At 38.7% G+C, this 24,106-nt stretch overlaps 1 protein-coding gene across 5 annotated transcripts in view; it reads right to left on the reverse strand.

Annotated features, from left to right (window-relative positions):
• The window catches only part of DDR2 (discoidin domain receptor tyrosine kinase 2), a 172,849-nt gene that overhangs the window by 19,411 nt on the left and 129,332 nt on the right, over positions 1-24,106 (reverse strand). For all 5 annotated transcript variants that reach the window (XM_061120233.1, XM_061120230.1, XM_061120232.1 and 2 more), the window contains 6 exons: positions 16,575-16,758; positions 11,516-11,759; positions 7,894-7,956; positions 6,922-7,052; positions 3,351-3,561; positions 990-1,213 (listed from right to left, as the gene is read on the reverse strand). In XM_061120233.1, the coding sequence (XP_060976216.1) occupies positions 990-1,213; positions 3,351-3,561; positions 6,922-7,052; positions 7,894-7,956; positions 11,516-11,759; positions 16,575-16,758 (1,057 nt within the window). The remainder of the gene's footprint in view (positions 1-989; positions 1,214-3,350; positions 3,562-6,921; positions 7,053-7,893; positions 7,957-11,515; positions 11,760-16,574; positions 16,759-24,106) is intronic.

A 24,106-nucleotide genomic window follows, 5' to 3' on the forward strand; every position in this document is an offset into this window, starting at 1 on the left:
TAACAAGCCTGCATTTTCAACTCAGGAGACAGAAGGAGTGGACATAACACCACAAATGGGTGTCATGGACCCTTCTTCGTCCATCACCAGCAAACCTACACAAGGTTAAAGCATGCTGCCCATGCTGGAAACCAGTACCATCCTCAGGAAACCAAGTTACATTTGGAGTTTAGATGGCGGGATTGAAGAGCTTCTGTTGCCACTTAAATCATTGCTTTGAATTCTCAGAAGGCTCATGTGACTGTTGTAAGAGTGAAAAGTCAAATATTACATGCATCACTCTGAGAGCAATTGAGAAGAGTGTTCTCCTTATCTTGGTTAGTGATTTATTCCCTAGTGGCTGATTCTGGGACTAAAAGCAGGGGCGAGGTTGTTTTTGACCATTTTACATGTAACTCCCATTAAAATGGAAAAAAACAAAGTGGCTATCCAATAGCAGGATGTTCTTGGACAGTTTATAAAAGATGATCACATCTTATGGTCCCCACCCTCTGTAACCTACAGTAAAATATTTAGAAAATATTGGATGTTTTTTAGGATCTCAAAGTCTAGTGACTTTCCTGCTTTAAAACTCTTGTATAGAAATCAGAATTCCCAGGAATTCCACAGCTATTTGACAAAGATGAGACTGACCTAATACTAGTCTTCTAGAGTAGGGGGTCCCCAACCTCCAGGAATGTATATATGATCTAAAGGTGGAGCTGATATAACAGTAATAGAAATAAAGTACACGATAAATATAATACACTTGGGATTTGGGGTTGCCAAAACCACCTCCTCCCCCAGTCCATGGAAAACTATCTTCCATGACACCTGGTGCCAAAACTGTTGGGGACCGCTATAGAGGACAATGCAAGGAGAAACAGCTGGAGGACACATTGCGTGTGAATCCACTCTGGATGGGACACTTTGCTCTACACGTCATTTTTATTCAACCACTTCCTCTGAACTACCAAGGACTGGAGACTCCACTCTAAGAATCAGCTCACCTCCCCAAACTGGCCTTCACCCAGCTTCTCCTTGAATGTTAAGAGCTTCCTGGGGAACTCTTCCACAGCCACATCTTTTCCCGAGAGCAGGTCCATGGTGACGGCAGGCACAGAGTAGGTGTTGCCTCCAGTCACCCCCTGGAGGTTCACGATGTCAGCCTCTGCGTAGTGGGGCACGCCCTCAGGCCCACTGGGCTGGACTGGCTTCACAACGCCACTGCAGCCTGGGAAGACAAGGACAATGGGCTTCATCCCGTGGAGCATTTTTGGAGATCTCTTTAAGAAAGAAAATCTGACAGCAAGGCTAAAACATGTGGCCAATTCATGTTAATGTACGGCAAAAACCATCACAATATTGTAAAGTAATTATCTTCCAATGATAATAAAGTTAAAAAAAAAAGCCCCCAGTCTAACCTAGGCTATGACATTATTACTTGGACAATGGTTCCTCTAGAGACTTTCTTGTGGCCTCCAGAATACAGGTCACCATTTTATCTCTTACCCTTCTCTCCTCATACTGCCTGATCATTAACAATCTCCTTGATTAAACTTATGGAATTGCAGTGAAGCTCTAGGAAGGCTGGCTATACTAGTTAGGGTGGGAGTATTAAAGTTTTAGGATTTAACAGCATATTTTCTTAATTTTAAGATATGATTACTGAGATAAATAACCTATTTTGGGATTTAAAAATTTGATTAAATTTATATGATCTAGCTTAAGACATCCTAACTTTAAAACACATTAAAATATGAGGGGGGATGTTTTAGACTTCAGGAAGTAGGAAAGTCACTTTGGTTTAGCCTAAAAAAAGAATTATATCCATTTTCTTGTTATCTCTGTGAAAGTCCCATAGTTCAATATGCTCCGTCAAAGTTTGCTATCCACTGAGTGGTAAATATAAAGAAAGCTTTCTATAAAGAAAGCTGAACACCAAAGAATTGATGCTTTTGAACTGTGGGGTTGGAGAAGACTCTTGAGAGTCCCTTGGACTGCAAGGAGATCCAACCAGTCCATCCTAAAGGAGATCAGTCCTGAATATTCATTGGAAGGACTGATGCTGAAGCTGAAACTCCAATACTTTGGCCACCTGATGTGAAGAACTGACTCATTGAAAAAGACCCTGATGCTGGGAAAGACTGAAGGCAGGAGGAGAAGGGGACAACAGAGGATGAGATAGTTGGATGGCATCACCAACTCGATAGACATGAGTTTGTGCAAGCTTCAGGAGTTGGTGATGGACAGGGAAGCCTAGCATGCTGCAGTCCATGGGGTCACAAAAAGTCAGACACGACTGAGCTACTGAACTGAACTGAACTAAACTGAGTGATAAATACACCTTAGTGTCCTTTCTTCCTTTGGAAAGACTCCCTTGAAAAGCCTCTGCCCTCATGGTTAGTCCTGCTACTTTTCCAATGACCTCTCTCCTGAACACCATCAGTCCTCTCTTATTGACTCAGGTCACTTTTGGTTGCTGATATTATGGAAAGAAAACCTGCTCTTAGTCTCAGCGATGACCCCAGCATCGCTTATGATGTCACTCTGCAGCCCTTTTTAAAAAACACTGGGATGGGAATCAATTGGCACCATTTACCAAAGCAATGCTTTTACTGAGAGAAGGCAAGAGATATTTACTTTCGTAATAAAATCATATATTAGTCTAACACATCATTCACTAAAGAGACATGAACAAAAATTAAATAACACACTTATCTGTGCTTAGTCTCTCAGTCGTGTCCAACTCTTAGCAACCCCATGGACTGGAGCCCGCCAGGCTCCTCTGTCCATGGGGATTCTCCAGGCAAGAATACGGGAGTGGGTTGCCATGCCCTTCTCCAGGGGATCTTCCCAACCCAGGGATCAAACCCAGGTCTCTCACATTGCAGGCAGATTCTTTACTGTCTGTACCACCAGGGACGCCCAACACAATTATCTAGGTGACTAAAAACGGGATTCTAGGATGTCTTTAGCTTCCAGTTTGATTCTAGTCCTGAATTTACCCTTATTGGTGTTTGATGTTGAGTAAGTACCTTATCTGAGTCTTCTTACTTTCCTCTTATGAAAAAAGAGGAGGTTGGACTAGTTGGGCTGTTTAGGTTCTTCCGGTGTTAACACTTCAGTAACACATTTTATCTATTTCCTTTTTCTAACATGTGGGGCCTTCCAAACATCTGCTATTATTAGTAGCAGAGGAGAGATGCTCAGATTTAAGTAGGAGTAGCAGCAGACCCAATCTAAAAAGACAGTGTGGACTTCCCAGGAGAAGGTGGACTTCTCTAGGCTAAACTAGACTTGGTTGAGTAATTGTGCCACACCTTCATAAACCTTGTCTCTCAATTCTCTGCCCATCACTTCATCCTCACCTGATTCTTCCTCCCCTGGAGCAAATTCTGGAAGTTTTCGTATCAGCCTGGATGGCTCCTGGTAGTCAGGGCGAAGCGGAAAGATGCGATCATAAGTGGAGTTGGACTCCTGCTCACTTGGTGATGAGGAGCGGTTATTATTGAACATGCTGGATTCGCTGGGCAGGGAAAGGCTGACTGTCATTTCATCATCCAGCATCCTCCGAGAGGCCTAAAAGAGAAGGGGAGAAAGGCATGTTGGCACAAAAGAGATCATCTCTCCCTCCTCTTCTTAAAGCCAGCTCTTCCACTCAGATGAAAATAACTCTTTAATACTCAAACTCCAGAAGCAATGCAAGTGACAGGGATGCAGCCTGGTTCCACAAATACCTATACTGTAGAAATTTAGAATAATCTTTCATTTCATCAAGGAAGAACTTGACTTCCAAATATCTACACTGCCAACATTTATTAACTCTCACTGGAGTACTTATAAGCATCATTCACACGACACTGTAGGAACCTATCAATAACCAATCACAGAATCTCAATCTTAGCATTTTCAAAGTTCTATTAAATAATGGGTTTTCCTGACACCACTCAACCACTTGATTTTGTGTAGATGTAAATTAACATGCTCATTAACACAAAAAATGTGTTGTAACATGATGAATCTGTACTTCCCCTGATCACTCTGGCATTGTATGTTAGAGTAATACTCTCTTTATCCTGCATTTTTACTAACCAAAAATAAAATGACTGCAAAATAGGAAAGGAAAGCCCTACATGTCTAGGGATACTAAGGTGAATTATACATGTGTGTGTGCGTGTGTGTGTGTTAGTAGCTCAGTCATGTCCCACTTTCTGTGACTCCCTGGACTGTAGCCCACCAGGCTCCTGTCCATGGAATTCTCCAGGCAAGAACACTGGAGTGGGTTTCCATTCCCTTCTCCAGGGTGTCTTCTCAACCCAGGGATTAAACCCAGGTCTCCTGCATTGAAGGCAGATTCTTTACCATTTGAGCCACCAGGGAAGCCCAAATTATACCTAACACAGGAATAAGAGGAATTAAACAGCTAACTGTTCTTGTATTCCATCTAATATGGCCTACCTGCTCCTTCAAAATGAAATCTCATAATCTAAATATATGGGACTATTTAGATTTAAACACGTGAAATGTTCTACTCCAACAAACACACCTTGGGTGCTCAATCAAGAAATTGAGATGTCTGCTCCATAAGCTATGCTGATAGGTCCTTGGTAATAAGCATGGAGCCTGGCACATGTAGGTACTCAATAAATACGGGTTGACTCTCTCAAAGAGAGAATTGAGGACACCATTATAAGTATCCTGCAAATAATGCTATAGCATAAGGCTACTTTGACTAATGTATTGGGAATATAAATATATGCTTAAGGGTCTTCTGCAAAAAAAGGAGAAATCCTGTGCTATTCCAGAGAGTTTTGAGTTTTCTCACTCAGGATGTACAGAGATAGAAAAATTTCTTGAAGGACCAAGTTAAATATTCAAGGGCAAAATGTTTAGTCTCCCTTTTACCTAGAGAGTCTCCAGCCCCAAATTCCTCTCCCAGACCATGAATATATTCCAGTGGGTTTCAGAAGAAAGACTCAGACAAGAGTGGTAAATTCTGGTGCAGAGAAAAATAGCTCATAGAATAGAGAATACAGACTATCCCCCTCAACTACAAAAAATGCAGTCATAACAGACTGTTCAATAAGAACATAGCATCAAGCTTTCCAATGAATCGTCAGACCACCAGCTTCTTCCACCACCACTTTTTGCTAGCCTTCTCCCTGGAATCTAGATACTCAGGGTGTTTCACCATTCTAAAACAAGAAAGGTTTTGATGTTGCCTCATCATGCCAGCGCGTGAGCTCTCCGTGGATTCTGCATTTCAGCCTTCAGTCACTATTTATGGATTGAAAGCTTTAATTTAGTCAAAGTATTTTCAGACTCGTGATAGAAGTCCCTGTGGGGAGCAAAGAGATCCTCTCTTCTGTGAAATATTCCTGCCTAAAAACCTTAAAGTAAACTTCAGTCTTTCAGCGCCTAGGTGTGTAACAGCTCAGAAGGAATTGCAGGCTGCTTGTCGGGGTCATTCCCTTCACTTCTCTGATATTAGCCCCTTCCTCTTGTCCCACCCACCAAGAGTTCAGAAGGTTCCAGTCCATTTACCTCTTCTGGTATGTACTCCACAGAGGCACTGGTCTCCTCTGAGAGCCCATCTCCAAACACAGAAGCTATGAACACAATCAGGCTTTACCCTCCCTCCTGGTCCCAGCCCTCAACAGGCACTTCAAAGTCTCACAACCCAGAGCACCTGTGACCTCTCACAGTCCACATCCATTTGAGCTCACTGACCAGCAACAATGCCCATGTCAAAGGTAGAAACACTTTATCATCAGCAAACTCCAAGAATATCACACACTTAGCCACAGTGCCCCGAGTTGCTATCTGGTCTAAAAAAACAAAAGAAGTCATAGATAATCCATCCATGCATGTGTGCTAAGTCGCTTCAGTCATTTCCAACTCTGTAGCCCTATGGACTGTACCCCGCCAGACTCCTCTGTCCATGGGATTCTCCAGGCAAGAATACTGGAGTGGGTTGCCATTTCCTTTTTTAGGGGATCTCCCTGACCCAGGGATGGAACCCACATCTGTTTATGTCTCCTGCATTGGCAGGCAGATTCTTTACCACTACCGCCATTGGGAAGCCCCAGTCTGCCTGTGGTGGAATGTATATAGTTTAGAAGAAAAGAAGTCAACAAATTTCAAGACTGATAATTGCAACCAGCATAAAAAACAGGATATTAATGGCAGTGAGCACTTCATATTTTTTAACCAGAAAAACAGTTAAATATAACTACTATGCCCAACTCACCATTATTCAATGAGTTTCAAGTAAAATCATGGAAAAAGTCTTTAGACAAATGTAGTAGAAATTATACAGATCACTTGGCCTAGACAAAATGAATCTGAGGAGGCATTCAGAGGATACATAGCCATAACATTCAAGTACAAAAAGAAGTTGGAATAGAATTGCAAGAAACTTGGCTTGGATATTAATGATGTTGGATATTTTTCTACACACACACCAAAAAACAAGCAAGCAGTAAAAACAAAAGGAACAGCATTATCAGACATTTTAGCTAGGTATCAGTTATGCATCAGAATCGTTCGTTAACTTTTTAAATTAATTTATTTTAATTGTAGAATAATTACTTTATATTTTTTAAAAATACAGATACTCCTCCCAAAACCCAGTGAATCAGAATCTTCCAGGAAGATGCCTAAGTTGAGATGCCTAAATGTGTTGGGAAGAAAAAATTAGTTTTTGAGTTCTCTAGGGAGGGTTCAAAATCTCCATCCTAAAAATGAGAAACTGGACTTAGCTTATTCTTTTCTGATCCTTTCAGCCCTAGCTTCTCTATTCCTATGCCTCTTGGCAGGCTTGATTATCTTTCTAACCATTTACATGATTTTGTGATTTGCCTCTTACTCCCAGGGTAAGAGCAGCACAGGAAAGGACAGAGTGGTTTCCTATCCCATGAGTGTTCTGTACTTCCTCACCTTCTCCAGCATTTTCTGCCAGAACTGCCTCCAAAGGATGATGACAATGATGGCCAAGAGAATGAAGATGATGGCTACCAAGCAGCCAATCAGGATTCGGGTGTTGCTGTCATCAACTTTAAGCATGGGATCTGTAACCAGGAAAGGAAAAATGAAGAATATTATTATCTCCCAAGGCACGAAAAGCATGAAGGCTTGGACTAGAGATAAGAAGGCAGAACCTGCTCCTTCAGGATAATTCCACCACATGTCACCTTAACACTTGGTATTGGTACTCTTGTATTACTTTGCTCCCATATCCTACAGGCCACATCCATGGGACAGGAGCCTCCTCTTCTTCATGTATTAGACTGGATAATGGAGAGGCTTTCCATGCTTCCCAAAATTTTGCTCCTTCATACCATGGCTTGGGTCTGCTGGTCTCTAATCTCACCTCATGAAAAGCAGGTGAAGAACCAGTTTCACTGTGGTTTCTTTGAGACATGCCAGGGTAGCTGAGAGTCCTCTTTGGACTTTACACTATGATTTTGTATTTCCCAGATTGCTGACTTATACAGCCAGTGGCTGTCTGAAGCAATGGATACATTTGTCCATATTTCCCTGTAATTGGAGAGACTAGCTTTTTGTTCCATAGACTTCCATTCTTTCCTTGAGATCCCTACAGTGGGTCTCACCTAGACATATCCCCCTCCCTGTTTTTGCTCCAAGGGTCCCAAACTTCCAAGAAGCTATTGGGACAACTCAAGACTCAGCCTCAGCTGAAGAACCACATGGACCAGCAGGGAAGGGAGTGAGTTTGGGCCATTAACTTTGGATGTGGACTGTCCTATCTTTCCAGAGCTACTCTTCATCCAAGGACACCCTGTATCAAGCCTCCGACACAGGCAGGCCTTTGCAAATCTCCACTCTTCTTCATCCTCTGGAAGGTCTCCTCAACTTAACTTTTATAACAAAGAACTCCATAACACGTACCATAGGTTGTGGGTGCCACAGGCGATGTGGGCAGGGCTCCAGAGTTGTTGTACATTGCAGCATCTGTTATAAAGCAAGGATGAGTCAGAGCTCAAGGGAAGAAGACAGCTAACTAGTGGTTTTTCTGAAGGTAGGTTCTAAGCTAGTACTTTGTGAAATCAATTTACTGGATTAGAAATGAAATCATATATTCTTAATAAATAAATAATATTACCATTCATCTCAATAGCAAGGGCAGCTTTTCTTTTGTAAGTATCATGATATACAAAAATTTAAGAAAGAATGACCAGAGGGCTGTGACCACACATTATCATAAAGTATGCATAGGAAATGAGACCCAAGTTCAGTAAAATATAGAGAGAATATAATGAGTTAGAGACACGGAACAGACATGGTGCTAAAGATGATCTTTCCTTCAAGGAAATTAAATTAATTGAACTCTTTTGTTTACTAAAGAGTTTTCATTATGTTTCATTGTCCTAGACTTTTAATCTATAAATTAAGCCTTCATCCTTATAGATAAATTAGAGCAGGGGTCCCAACCTCCAGGGTCTAATGCCTGATGATCTGAGGTGGAGTTGATGTAATAACAGTAGAAATAAAGTACACAATAAATGTAATGTGCTTGAATTATCCTGAAACTACCACCCCTCTCCAGCCCGTCGGTGGAAAAATCGTCTTCCATGAAACTGGTCCCTGGTGCCAAAAATGTTGGGAACTGCTGAGTTAAATTATCCTTTACTGTGATCCTGAAGCTTCCCAGACTAGATCCCAAAAGTGTATTTGACAGATTGATGTTGGTAACTTATTTTTCCCTCTGATTTGTCTAATAAAGAGGGGAAGAATTAAAATACTCACTTCCCATCCAAAGGAGAATCTCTCCCAAAAACCTAATTTTTCTCCTTATTAGCATTATAATATAAATAAAGTATCTAGCACCCACCTGTACTTTTCTGAATTGGATTCTCAGGCTTCAGTGAAAACTAATATTATCATGACAGTAAAGTTCCAGTTATTTCCGCAGTCAAAAACTATGTAACTGTAGTTACACAGCTACAGCCATTTTAAGTCTTTTTGGCACACTTCTAAAAGTGTCTTCTTTAATGTTAATGAAAATAACACTATTCGAAATAATGTTAATAAGAAACACAGCAGACATAACTAACATGTTGGTCTGATTTGGGTTTACACGGGACGTATTTAATCACTTACTGAGAACATTTTTTCAAAGTTGTATTCTTATCAAGAAAATGTAAAAAAGATATGAATACATTTTCTGTGATTTTCTGCCATAAACACCACTGTTTAGGAGATCATTTAATATGAAACAATTGCACTGACACATCTGGTTCCATTTTCCTATCAGAAATACAACTTTAAGATGACTTAAAACTAATCATTCATGTTGTTCTAAAATCCTTTGGTCATTAAGTTAGCAAAACATGCCTTATATGAATTCCTGAAGCAAACATTTCAAGTCTTCTGCAGAAACTCTGAGGATGATGGAAACCTACTGTCTCCTAATTAGCACTTAGGATGTTAAGTAACAGTGCTTTTGAACATTTAAATTTCTTCCCTCAATAAATACTTTATAAAATAATGAATCCACTTACTCTTAGCTTAAATTTTTATAATAGAATGTACTGAGGCACCAAACCTCTTTTTCTGAACATGTGCTCTATTTCCATATCAATACATCTTAATTAGCAAAACATCTTAAAATTTTTTTCTTTTAAAAATCACATTAGGAAGGATGGGATCTTCTGGTTTATTTTTAGTCTTCCCTCTTCTCTGATGTCATTTTTTTGCCTGTATTCTCCTTCCAGGCCAAGTATAAAGTCCCACTCCTTTGTCCATTACAAATCCACTCTCTAGTGACCTCTCTCCTTCTGACCTTATTGTTGGTCACCACTTTGAACAACTTATGAAAAAAAAATCATTATCTAGGTTTTATATCCTCATCTAAGTTATGATGATATAGACAGTGTCTTAAATGGCTTTTAACTTTTCATGATTTGACACAGTCCATATTGCCAACTTTGTGGTCTCTAAATACCATTCCCCAATAAAAGGAACCAAGATCACGTCAGGAAATGTGATTCCACATCTGGAGCAGTGAATGCTCAAAATAAGCTTGGAACATCTTGTTCTTTCACAAAACAGCTATCAAAAACTTATAGGATCCAATTCAAAGTAGACAGAGCCAGCTTAAAGGCATGTGCTCTGGTCAAATGCAGGCAATCTGAGTATTAAAAAGAATATTAATTGCAACAAACACTGAATTTATGAAAACCAATGAATGCATAATGATACTAAGAAACATAACAAGGATGAAAATCAAAACAAAATCTATTAGATACCATTGAAAGTTGCTAAAGGTTGCATTAACTCATTACTCTAAAAATTGATGAAAAAATTAATCACGTATCCTGCCCTTGCAATGTGAACTATATTTCAGGATTAACAAGTGTATGGGGAATAGTTCTCATATTCAGAATAAATTCAGCTAATAAATGCAAAAGGAACAAAAGAATTAGAAAATCATCAGTCAACAACTCCTAATGAAATAATTTAAGCAGTGGTCATCAATGGAGGGTGAAGTCTAAGGAGAAAGATGGTGGGGAACTTTTCTTTGAAAGAAAAACCACCTGAGCCCAAAGATCAATCTTAGCATCACTAAAAGTGAGGGAGTCTAACAACATGTCCATGATGAGATTCAACATAAAGTACACAACACTATCTATGAAAAATCCTTAGCAAAAATAAATATTGAATTTGAATCAAATTCACCTGTAGATATAACCTCCAGTCTACAAGATGACAGAGGATATAAGTTACAGTAAAATGACACCATGGAAAGCAATCAGTTAATTCAGAATGGAATTTTTGTTTTAATTTATTCTTTAGATTAAAAGAGATACAGCCTAGCAATGTAATAAAGGACATACACCAGGAGGGCCTTATTAGTAGGACCCTAATTCATTCAAGCCAACTGTTGTTAAGACATTATTAGACAATCAAGGATACATGAGTGTGGATTGGCTATTATATTACATTAAGGGATAAGTTCTTAATAAATGTTGTTATAATGCATTGTTATGAAGATAATGTTATCTTCTCAGGTGTATTCTAAAATGTTATTATTGAAATCAAATAACATCTCAGATTTGTTTCAAAATTCTATAGCAAAAAGGGAGAAATAAAGGAAACAAGCATGACAAAAAAATCAATGATTAGTAAAGCTAAGTGATGGATGGAGGTTCATTGTTCTCTTTAGTGTATATTTAGACAACTTCATTTAAATACTTTAATAGTGCTTAGGTTTGCTTCCCCTTAACTGGTTTGATTTACATTAAAGCTTTAACACATTGTACTCATTTTCTTTCTTTTTTTTTTTTTTAGACAAACATGAGTGAGAGCCAAGTAAACATTCCATCCACTTCCACAGTCTCATCTCTGCCCTTCCACAACCAAACTAGTGGCGAAAGATTCTATTTACCCATGAGAAGCCACTTGTCTAACCTTTTTCTTCCCAGAGACCCACCAATGAGAAGCTCTGGACACCGCCTTCCTCCTTCACCACCCTGCGCCCACTTCCCTAAGGGCCATCCAAGCTCCCAACCTGATTGGAAGGTGATCTCACTGAACATCATCCAGGTGTCAGCAAAATGGTATTGGCACTTGATGGCGCTGGCCATGCGGTGGTGGAGGGGCACGGTGACGAACCGAGCACTGGGGTTGACGTCATCCAGCACCAGCGGGAAGGAGACGGCGTTAGGTTCCCATTCATTGGCTTCAGAGCGGAAGTAGCACTGGACCTCCTTAAAAATCTTCACACCCTTAGCAAACATGTTGTTGCAGTGGACCTGGCCGAGAAAGAGGCATGGAGTGACAGCTTGACCCTGCTGGGTGGCACTGGGGACACAGTGCAACCTCACCCAGGAAGACCTTAGACTTGTCAAATTTCTCTGAACACCATCCTTGGTGAATAATTGATGCTCTGTAGCAATGCATTTTTCCCTTCTAGGAACCTCAGAGTGGCAGTGGAACATTGCTCTGACATTTTAAAACCTAGGCTGCTACTCTAGCCACCTTTATACAGTTGTGCTCCAAGCCATCTTGCTGCACACTGCCGGGAGAGGTGTCCTCATCTGTTAAATTAGGGCTGGACCAGCCTCCTCTCAGCTCCTTCCTTGCCCTTAAGACTCTCTGGTCTATAACTGCACCTCTCACCACTCCAATCCCCTCAACCATGGTTGCTATCTACCCAGAATCAAGCTATTCTGAACTACTTTCTCCTAGGTACATTTCCAAAGTTAATCCACTCCTTTCAACGAGCTTAGATGAGAAACCTGAAATAACACACTATCCAATACAATTTCATCTTTCTCTTCAGAAATCTCATTTTGACTGTCAGACACTAGCATTTGTCAGCCAGAGACACAAGACTTAATTATCTCTCTTAATTATATTCATTTTGGTAAAGCCATTCTGATGACAGCATTAAATCTTCATCATAGATACTTTCTGAGATGAGAAAAAAAAGTCTTTGGGAAGGTAGCTTGCACCCTCTTGCCTGCTGCCATGACTGTCTCACCAGGGTATTTGTATGGCTTTTAAGGGTCATCAGGAAGAAGGATTCCACAACAGTTCTTCCGTAGCACCTTGCTGTGAGTAACATCCCTCAAAAGCAGGATGTCCATGTTTGTAACTAAGTCAAGTCTCTGGTGGTAGTTCAGTAACATTACCTCAGGCTCAGTCCTATGTAGAAAATGGAGCTTTGCTGGTCACTCTCCCCTGAATTTAAAGACTTTAGGTTGGAAAAGCATCACTGTAATTTTTGGAATATATTTGTTATTTCAATTTTATGTCTTGCTTAGTTCCTGAATTGTAACCCTTCAATACCATCCTCTGGTTTCTGGGTAGTCAGTATAACCCAAGTGGCTCAAATGGTAAAGAATTTGCCTGCAATGCAGATCTGGGTTTGATCCCTGGGTTGGGAAGATTGCCTGGAGTAGGAAATGGCAACTCATTCCAGTATTCTTGCCTGGAGAATTCCATGGACAGAGGAGCCTGGCAGGTCACAGTCCAAGGGGTCACACAGATTAAGACACAACTGAGCAACTAGCACTTTCATTTTTTTAATTCAGAATTTATTTTTAGCTGAGGAAGAAGAAGTAATGATATAGGAACTTAATGACTAATGAAACAGACCAGAGATATGTGAAAAGAATAAAATCACGAAATATTAGAGTGACTGCAGACTTTAAAAATCTTCTAGTCCAAAAAAAAAAAAAAAAAAAAATCTTCTGGTCCAGTTCTCTGTACACTAATGAGGAAACTGGTGCTCCAAGAGGTTTGACCTGTCTGGGGTCAGTCAGCATCAGAACAGGATCTAGAATCGTAGACTGCAGTCCAGCATGCTTTCCACATCCATGCCACATGGAAAGGGGGCAAATCACCTCAACTTTCCCATTTGGATTTTCCTCTAAATGTTCATGATGAAAACATGTGTTAATATCTTCTTTGGGATGAATTAACAGCTCCAGTCTATTGAAAAGTAAGTAGAATAAGGCTAAGAACAAAATCAAAGAAATGCCATCTACAGTTTCAATAGATTTTTCAGATGTTTTGAAATCTGTGGAGTGTTGGATAAGTAGTCTATGGGGAAGACAATAATCTGTCCTGCAAATGTTTTGGGAATCCTCCTGGAATGCAAATACATAGCACAGGATTTCATTCCCCAATGGACTTAAATATTTATTTAATAAATAGAAAACATTTTGAAATGCATTTATATATATATTTCAGAATCTCTTTTAATTTATTTGTCTTTTTTTTTTTTTTCATTTTACATTTTTCCAAAGAAGAAGCTCTCGGGTTTATGATAATTTATATAGTTTTCCAGTTTTAATTAATTGGTTTATACATTAATCTTTGATGTTGGAATTCAGTGTGTAGTTCATTTTTTTATATCTTCCTTTTTTAATAATGAAGAAAATATTCAATTCCATGAATTTTATTCAGTGTAGTTTTATATGTGTCCCATTTGTTTTGATATATGTAATGTTTTCATTTTCTAAATGCTCTGTGGATTCGCATTTCTTCTAAATGCTGTATTTTAACTACAATTAGGGCAGAGAGGGAAATGGGCAGTACTTTGCCTAGGAAGCAAAACTCCTCTCTAGAAGACACTGATGACCTGAAAGTCATCTTTTACTTTTTCTTTCAGAAAAATTAAAACAAGGTAGATACCTGTTTGGCCTTTTAGCCTTAAGAGGACCAACCCTGAGTCAGCTCCTGAGAAGTTTCTGGTACCTTCTCATTGCAGAATATGCTTTTGAATAATTTTGACCTGTGATAAACTACACAGGAGTGGCTGGGGACTCAGGAAGATCAAAGTCAATTGAGTAAATGTTATAGCTTTACAGGGGTTTTAAAATACATTTTATTATTTGTGGGACTAGAAATTCTCCCAGTGATATACAATGAATTGATACGCTTGTTCATAGGTACACATTGGGTATACATCTTATTCACAACACAAATAAATTTTTTCTTGAGGAATACATAGTTTTGCTACTATGCAAATTTCCCTCCTTCCCCAAAAAATCTTGTGAAGGACAATTTGTTATACACAATTGCACACATGTTTCACAACTGCCAAAGAACCATTCATGAGCAACACACTGGCAGACCAGGGATATTCTTCTGTTCTTATCATATAACTAATAGTTATTAATCCAATTAGGAGATATTATCATCTTAACATGTGAGAGTGATATAATAGACATGCAATTTCTTTTTGACTCCAGTTTCATGCCAAGAATTAACAAATTTTTGTTTACTAGGAACCCTTAAGAGTAAAACAGTTTCCCTTCTTCAGGGTTTCCATGTCATTCTACATAACTCCTTCTGCAAATAAATAGTGTCTTCCCCCACTGAATCTCAAACTGTCCCAAGAAAGAAACTATTTCTTATTCATCTGTTTACCCCAGAATCTAGCATTCAGGTTTAGCACCTAATCTGGTCACACTTCACATGGACATTTTCTTCCCTTCTATTCCTTTCCCTCTGAAACATTCATGGGATTGAAAAGGCAAAATGACCATTTGAGCTAAGTAGCGGGAGACCACCGTGCCAACAGAGATGTCCTCAATGCTTACATCTAGGGTGGGCTCTCCTGAAAGGCCCCACCCCAGAGAAAATGGAAATCAGGCCTTAAGTCCCCTCCCTCAGCTCTTCTCAGGGTCTGACTTAACTCTCCCCAGAGCACACCCAGTCTGTCCTTTTCCCAGATCTTTCAGCTTTCATCCAAGTCCTCAATAAAATTTACCTACTCACTCTTAACTACTCTGCAATAATAAACTGATAAAATCACTTCTGCTATTGCACTTAAGACATTAACTTTTTATTGTTTCACTCTCCCTGAGGTAAAATACTTGCATTTTAATGCAGACTTTGGGGTGATGGCATTTTAGCAAAAACAAAACAAAAAAAAACCTAATAACTTACATTTGAGGGCTTAGAGAAGACTTGGGTTAAAACCACACCACCTCACCCCACCACTTGCTTTGAATCTCATTCATTGGATAAAACTCCTTTGGCTAGGCAAAGTCACAGAGATCTCAGAGATATCTGGGCCTGAGGTCTAAAATCCAGATGTTGGCCCAGCCAGAAATCACAGCAATTTCTCCTGCCTGGCGCCAGTCCTTCTATACATTTCTGTTTATAGTTGAGAAAATACAATTGTATTTTCAGTGTCTTATTTGCTGTTCATCATATCTCCTCCTCCTTCTACCCTAGGTGGCAGAGATATTTATAACTATACATGGCGAAAGTAGGCAATAAAGGATATCATTTTTTCATTTACAAATGTTTTTTGAGCCTGCATATATTAACTACCAGGTGCTTGGGTACTGAGATCAGAAAGCAGAGTCACCATCTTGGAGGAGCTTGAGGTCTAATAAGAGAATCAGACACATACACATATAGAGGATCATAGATAAGGAAACAAAGAACTCTGGGAATAGAAGTGTATGGGATCTTCTATCATGGTTTCTCAGTGCTGTGGGCATAGAGAAAATACTCAGAGAGTGGAGAGTGGTTCAAAATATAAAGCCCTTTCTTTTTCCATTGATCCTCAGAGCTACAGTGAGTCACCCTTGCTAACAAGAGCATGCCCCCTCCCTGAAGAGTGCTGGGCAGAGCCAAGTAATGATGTCCATGGGCCCTAGTCACTTCTGCCTTTGTGGGCCCTACCCTTCAATAAAAACACATTAAAATTATATTTTACAACCATATTTGTTAAAAAGATGAGAATAACTTTGACCCTAAAGCTCATTTCTTTTATTCTGATAATTAAAGAAGTTAAATCATTTCTGTGGGCTTAAAGTATCATGGGTCCCAGACAGTGCACCCAATTTGCATAATGGATACATCAACTCTGTTGATGAGACAACAGCAACAAAATACATTGAAAAACAGTGACCTAGTCCAACACCCTTATTTACAAATGAAGAAACCAGCCCAGAGAAATGAAGTGACTCATGAAATGCATGCAGCTAGTTAGCAGTAGAATATGTATTTGAATCCTGTTCTGCTAGCATCACCCTCAGGTTCTTCCCAGCATGCCTTTTCCCTTGATTGTGATTTTGGCTTCCATGCCTAACTCCACTGACCTTCATGGTAGTGAAATTCCTGATGCGATCAAACTCAAACATGATCTCGATGTAACCATTGGTGGCACTCTCATTTCTCCAGCCCACGTAGTCATAGCCCGGCCACACATGGTACTCATGGGTCTGGGTGAAATCATCCAGGCCAGACACCCCATCAGTCAACTGGCCCAGCCCTTCAGTCATGCTGCGCAAACCAAAAGAGGAGAAGGAAAAAGGAGAGAGGAACTTGGAGTTAATCACATATTCACAGAAGAGTTTTTATCCAGTTTCTTCACCCCAGGTTTTGTAAGAGTTGATTATCTTGGAGGTTGAAGAATTATGAAAAATCCAATATAGTTTACAGTACTGATTTATCCTGCATCAATGGGGAACAAAGAACTCCATATAAATGAATTTTACAAGATATTTGATACTTAACTCTATGATAGCAAACCTTTTGAACAATTTTTCAAGTCATTTTATATGAAAAGCTTTCTATGATCTATCGTATCCTTACCTGTTCTCATACTTAACGTAATAAGTCTTTATATAATGATTCAACATTATCAAGTGCATTTGACAAATTCATCCATTAATGAGTAAATAGATGAATGCATAGAATGAATAATATAGTAGATGGTGGCACTTGCTCATCACTAAATAAATGGTTCCAGAACTGGTGGCAAATTTTTCTGACACCACTTTGACTGTACATTATTATTGTTTGATGAATCAATTCCAGAGCAGCCAGTCTTGCCTTCTACCTCACATCCCCAACAACTTAATTTGATACCAAACTAAAGGGGGAAAAGGTAACCACTGCCAAATTTAAATACTAATTTAACTCTAATTACATTTGTAGAATACTAGATTCATGCAGTAAAATGCATGGATCACATGGGTATCTCAGGTACTGGGTTTCATTTTCTTTTCTAGTTTGGCAGCCTTTCCACTTCTGAGTGTGAGGCTGTTGTGAATGGCTGAGTTTGCCAGAAGCCTGACTGCTTCTGTTTGAAGTTTGGAGAACATAAGGAGACCTCCTTCCTTCTTTAATGGAGGGACAGAATGAGAGCACATCATGTGGAGTTTCTCCCTCCTCAAGCTCTGGAGGCTATGTCAGGAGTCTCCTAAATGGAAAGATTGGGATAGTCACACTCAAGCAATAATCTGTGTGATCCTTGAAGTTACAGGCAAACCAATGCCATGTAAAATTTGTGAATTACCAAAAAAAGTTGTTAAAGTGATTGTGCCAAGCTTACAGATATATTTTTAAATATATTTGCTCATTGAAAAATGCTTGGCAAATTATAATATTTATCTACAGGGACTAAAGCCTGGCTCTCTCTTCCAAGGTTTTGCCTTCTTTTTCTTCTCTCCACAGATCAAAAAGGCTAGGACAACATGAGTTTACTTGACATGAATGTGTTTCCCATTGTCCCCAGAAAAATAAATCCCCACGAAAATCTTCAGAAAAGCAATACCAAATTAAAAGGAATGCTAATTCAATTTCCCTTTAATCAGAATTTAATCAAGTGGGGAAGGAGTAAGGAAAGAAACTTTGCCTGTTTACTTTCTATACTTTAGGATTGTTAGAATTTCTACAAGAGTATACATTACTTTTAGATTTTTAAAAATTTAAAGTAACTTTTGCTACTATGACTGTTTATTTCCTGACAACTTGAATTAGGTAACTTTGTTATCTTCTCACTCAGCCACATCCCAGCTAGATATCTCATGACCTCAATTATGAGGTGGAAGCTGATAATGTCTAAATCTCTGTGATCATTTTTTTTTATCTTTTCTCTGGGGTCCATCCAGAAACATATTTCCAGTTATCTGCCTTATTTCTCCATTTGAATGTCCTATCAGTTCCTTACATTAATAACCCAAACTGAATCCATCATCATCCATTTCTAAACTAAATCTTTCACCTAGATTTCCCATTTCTGTCAGTTATATTTCTCTTCCATATCCACTGAGAGTTCCTGGCATATAATAAGCATATGTTTCTTGAATGAATAAATGTCATCTTCATGGTTTTAGTTACCTAGACTACCATGTTTCATCTAACTCTTTTTCTCATATCCAGTGGTCCCTAAGTGAGCCTCTTCCTCATTCCCATTTTCACAGTCACCATTTTGGCCTGGGTCCTTAATTCCTTTCATCTGACTGAACTTGGAATTAGAATACATCCCCCTCTTGTCCTCTCTTTCCATTCAAATCTAGCCTTTGAATAGCTTAATGAATCTACCTAAAGCACAGCTCCCATCATGCTCTTCTCCAGCTTTAAAAAACCTGCAGCAGCTCGTCATGTTGGTGATGCTGGTAAAGAAGAACAACTCCTCCTCCTTGTCTCTTCTTCCTGGCCTTGGTTCCCTTTTCTCCACACCCTCTCTATAATTTATCCTTTGCAGATGTTTTAAATCATGGCCATACTGACAGCTGTGAGATGATACTTCATTGTAATTTCGATTTGCATTTCTCTAATAATAACAAAGGTCCATCTGGTCAAGGCTATGGTTTTTCCAGTGGTCATGTATGGGTGTGAGAGTTCGACTATAAAGAAAGCTGAGTGCCAAAAAATTGATGCTTTGGAACTGTGGTATTGGAGAAGACTCTTGAGAGTCCCTTGGACTGCAAGGAGATCGAACCAGTCCGTCCTAAAGGAGATGAGTCCTGGGTGTTCATTGGAAGGACTGATGCTGAAGCTGAAACTCCAGTACTTTGGCCACCTGATGTGAAGAGTTGACTCACTGGAAAAGACCCTGATGCTGGGAGGGATTGGGGGCAGGAGGAGAAGGGGATGACAGAGGATGAGATGGCTGGATGGCATCACCGACTCGATGGGCATGAGTTTGAGTAAACTCCAGGAGTTGGTGATGGACAGGGAGGCCTGGTGTGCTGCGATTCATGGAGTCGTGAAGAGTCAGACACAACTGAGCGACTGAACTGAACTGAAGTGAATAATAAGCGACATTGAGCACTTTTTCATGTAAGACCAGAAAACACAGGCAGAACATTCTTTGACATAAATCACAGCAAGATCCTCTGTGACCCACCTCTTGGGTAGTGGAAATAAAAATAAACAGATGATATCTAATTAAACTTAAAAAGCTTTTGCACAGCAAAGGAAGCCATAAACAAGATGAAGAGATGGAAAAATCTACATCCAAGATCACTGTACTCAACAGGGATCTCATTCAAAACTGATGGAGAAATAAAAAGCTTTACAGACAACCAAAAGTTAAGAGAATTCAGTATCACCAAACCAGCTTTACAACAAATGTTAATGGGACTTGTATAGTCAAGAAATAGAAGAGAAGGAAAAGATCTACAAAATCAACCCCAAACAATTAAGAAAATGGCAATAGGAACATATCTATCAATAATTACTTTAAATGTAAATGGATTAAATGCTCCAACCAAAAGAAACAGACTGGCTGAATGGATACAAAAACAAGACCCATCTATATGTCTACAAGACACCCACTTCAGACCTAAAGATATATATAGACTGAAAGTGAGAGGACGGAAAAATATACTCCATGCAAATGGTAAGCAACAGAAAGCTAGAGTTGCAATCCTCATATCAGACAAAATAGACTTTATAATAAATAATATTACAAGTGATAAGGAAGGATATTATGTAATGATCAAAGGATCAATCCAAGAGGAAGACATAACAGTTGTAAATATCTATGCACCCAACATAGGACCACCTCAATACATAGGACGAACACTAACAGACATAAAAGGAGAAATTGACAGTAACACAATAATAGCAGGAGCTTTAACACCCCACTCACACCAATGGACAGATCACCAAAGCAGAAAATTAATAAGGAAACACAAGTCTTAAATGATATATTAGATGAGATGGATCTCATTGATATCCTCAGGATAGTCCATCCAAATGCAGAAGAATACACCTTCTTCTCAAGTGCACATGCAACATTCTCGAGGGTAGACCACATCTTGGGTCACACATCAAACCTCAGCAAATTTAAGAAAGTTTAAATCACATCAAGCATCTTCTCTGACCACAACACTGAGACTAGATATCAATTACAAGAAACAAAAACTGTAAAAAACACAAACAAATGGAGATTAAACAATACATTTCTAAATAACCAACAGGTTACTGAAGAAATCAAAAGGGAAATCAAAAATTTCTAGAAACAAATAACAAGGAAAACACGACAACTCAAAACCTAAGGGATGCAGCAAAAGCAGTTCTAAGAGGGAAGTTTATAGCAATACAATCCTACCTCAAGAAACAAGAAAAACATTGCATAAACAACCTAATTTTACACCTAAAACAACTGGAAAAATACGAACCAAAGAAAAAACAAAATTAGAAGAAAAGAAATCATAAAGATCAGAGCAGAAATAATTGAAAAAGAAATGAAAGAAACAACAGTAAATATTAATCAAACTAAAAGCTGGTTCTTTGAGAAGATAAACAAAATTGACAAACCTTTAGCCAGGCTCATTAAGAAAAAATGAGAGAAGAATCAAATCAACAAAATTATAAATGAAAAAGGAGAGCTTACAACAGACAATGCAGAGATACAAAGGATTATAAGACTATTATGAACAACTATATGGCAATAAAATGGATAACCTGGAAGAAATGGACAGATTCTTAGAAAGGTTCAATCTTCGAAGACTGAACCAGGAAGAAATAGAAGTTATGAACAACCCAATTACAAGCACTGAAATTGAAGCTATGATCAAAAATCTCCCTAAAAACAAAAGCCCAGGACCAGATGGCTTCACAGGATAATTCTATCAAGAACTAATGCCTATCCTTCTAAAACTCTTTCAAAAAACGGCAGAGGAAGGAACACTCACAAACTCAGTCTATGGGGCCACCATCACCCTGATACCAAAACCAGACAAAGACAACACAAAAAAAGAAAACTACAGGCCAATATCACTGATGAACATAGATGTAAAAATCCTCAACAAAATTTTAGCAAACAGAATTCAGCAACACATCAAAAAGCTCATACACCATGATCAACTTGGATTTATTCCAGGAATGCAAGGATTCTTCAATATATGAATATCAATCAAGGTGATAACACCATGTTAACAAATTGAAAGATAAAAATCATATGACAGTCTCAATAGATGCAGAAAAAGCCTTTGTCAAAATTCAGCACCCATTTATTATTAAAACTCTTCAAAATATGGGCATAGAGGGAACCTACTTTAACATAGTAAAGGCCATATATGGTAAGTCTACAGTAAACATTCTCTATGGTGAAAAACTGAAAGCATTCCCCCTAAGATCAGGAATAAGACGAGTGTGTCCACTTTCACCACCATTATTCAACATAGTTCTGAAAAGCCTAGCTACAGAAATCAGACAAGAAAAAGAAATAAAAGCAATCCAGATTGTAAAACAAGTAAAGCTCTCACTGTTTGCAGATGACATGATACTGTACATAGAAAACCCTAAAGACAGTATCAGAAAATAACTAGAGCTAATCAATGAATTTAGCAAAGTTGCAGGATACAAAATCAATACACAGAAATCACTTGCATTTCTATACACTAACAATGAAATCAGAAAGATAAATTAAGGAATCAATCCCATTCACCTTTGCAACAAAAAGAATAAAATATCTAGGAATAAGCTTACCTAAGGAGGCAAAAGAACTGTACACAGAAAATTATAAGACACTAATGAAAGAAATCAAAGATGACATAAACAGATGGAGAGAGATTCCATGTAGAAAGAATCAATATTGTGAAAAATGACTATACTACCAAATATGACCTACAGATTCAGTGAGATCCCTATCAAATTACCAATTTACCAAATTACCAATACCATTTTTCACAGAACTAGAACAAAAAATTTCACAATTTATATGGAAACACAAAAGACCCCAAATAACCAAAGCAGTCTTGATAAAGAAGAATGGAGCTGGAGAAATCAACCTTCCTGACTTCAGATTATACTACAAAGCTACAGTCATCAAGACAGCACGGTACTGGCACAAAAACAGAAATATAAACCAATGGAACAAGATATAAAGCCTGGAAATAAACCCATGCACCTACGGGTACCTTATTTTTTGACAAAGGAGGCAAGAATATACAGTGGGGCAATGACAGTCTCTTCAATAAATAGTGCTGGGAAAACTGGACAGCTACATGTAAAAGAATGAAATTAGAACACCTCCTAACACTATACACAAAGATAAACTCAAAATGGATTAAGACCTAAATGTAAGACCAGAAACTATAAAACTCTTAGAGGAAAACATAGGCAGAACACTTGATGACATAAATCAAAGTAAGATTCTCTGTGACCCACCTCCTAGAGTAACAGAAATAAAAACAAAAGGAAACAAGTGGGACCTGATTAAACTTAAAAGCTTTTTTGCACAGCAAAGGAAACTATAAGCAAGGTGAAAAGACAACTCTCAGGATGGGAGAAAATAATAGCAAATGAAACAACTGACAAAGGATTAATTTCCAAAATAGACAAGCAGCTCATACAACTCAATACCAGAAAAACAAACAACCCAATAAAAAAGTGGGAAAAAGACCTAAACAGACATTTCTCTAAAGAAGACATACAGATGGCTTACAAACATGAGAAGATGCTCAACGTCACTCATTATCAGAGAAATGCAAATCAAAACTACAATGAGCTATCACCTCACAGTGGTCAGAATGGCCATCATCAAAAAGTCTACAAACAATAAGTGCTGGAGAGGGTGTGGAGAAAAGGGAACGCTCCTGCACTGTTGGTGGGAATGTAAATTGATACAGCCACTGTGGAAGATAGTATGGAGATTCCTTAAAAAGCTAGGAATAAAACCACCACATGACCCAGCAGTCCCACTCCTAGGTATATACCCTGAGGAAACCAAAATTGAAAAAGACACATGTATCCCATTGTTCACTGCAGCACTATTTACAATAGCTAGAATATGGAATCAACCTAGATGTCTATCAGCAGAAGAATGGATAAAGTGTGGTACACAATGGAATATTACTCAGCAATAAAAAGGAACACATTTGAGTCAGTCTTAATGAGGTGGATGAACCTAGAACCTACTATACAGAGTGAAGTAAGTCAAAAAGGCAAAGATAAATATCATATTCTAATGCATATATATGGAATATAGAAAAATGGTCCTGAAGAATTTATTTACAGGGCAGCAATGGAGAAACATACATAGAGAGTAGACATATGGACATGCAGAGGAGGGAGGAGAGGGTGAGATGTATGGAAAGAGTAACATTACATTACCATATATAAAATAGGTAGCCAATGGGCATTTGCTGTGTGGCTCAGGCAACTCAAACAGGGGCTCTGCATCACCCTAGAGGGGTCGGGTGGGGAGGGAGATGGGAGGGAGGTTCAAAAGGGAGGGGGTACATGTCTACCTATGGCTGATTCATGTTGAGGTTTGATAGAAAACAGAAAGTTCTGTAAAGCAATTGTCCTTCAATAAAAAATAAGTTATTTTAAAAAATAAAATAAATTTTTAAAAAATTAAAAAAATCAAAAGACAGTCCTCAGAATG

This window comes from Dama dama, chromosome 20 (genome assembly GCF_033118175.1).
Source record: "Dama dama isolate Ldn47 chromosome 20, ASM3311817v1, whole genome shotgun sequence".
In the NCBI taxonomy this organism is placed as follows: Eukaryota; Metazoa; Chordata; class Mammalia; order Artiodactyla; family Cervidae; genus Dama; species Dama dama.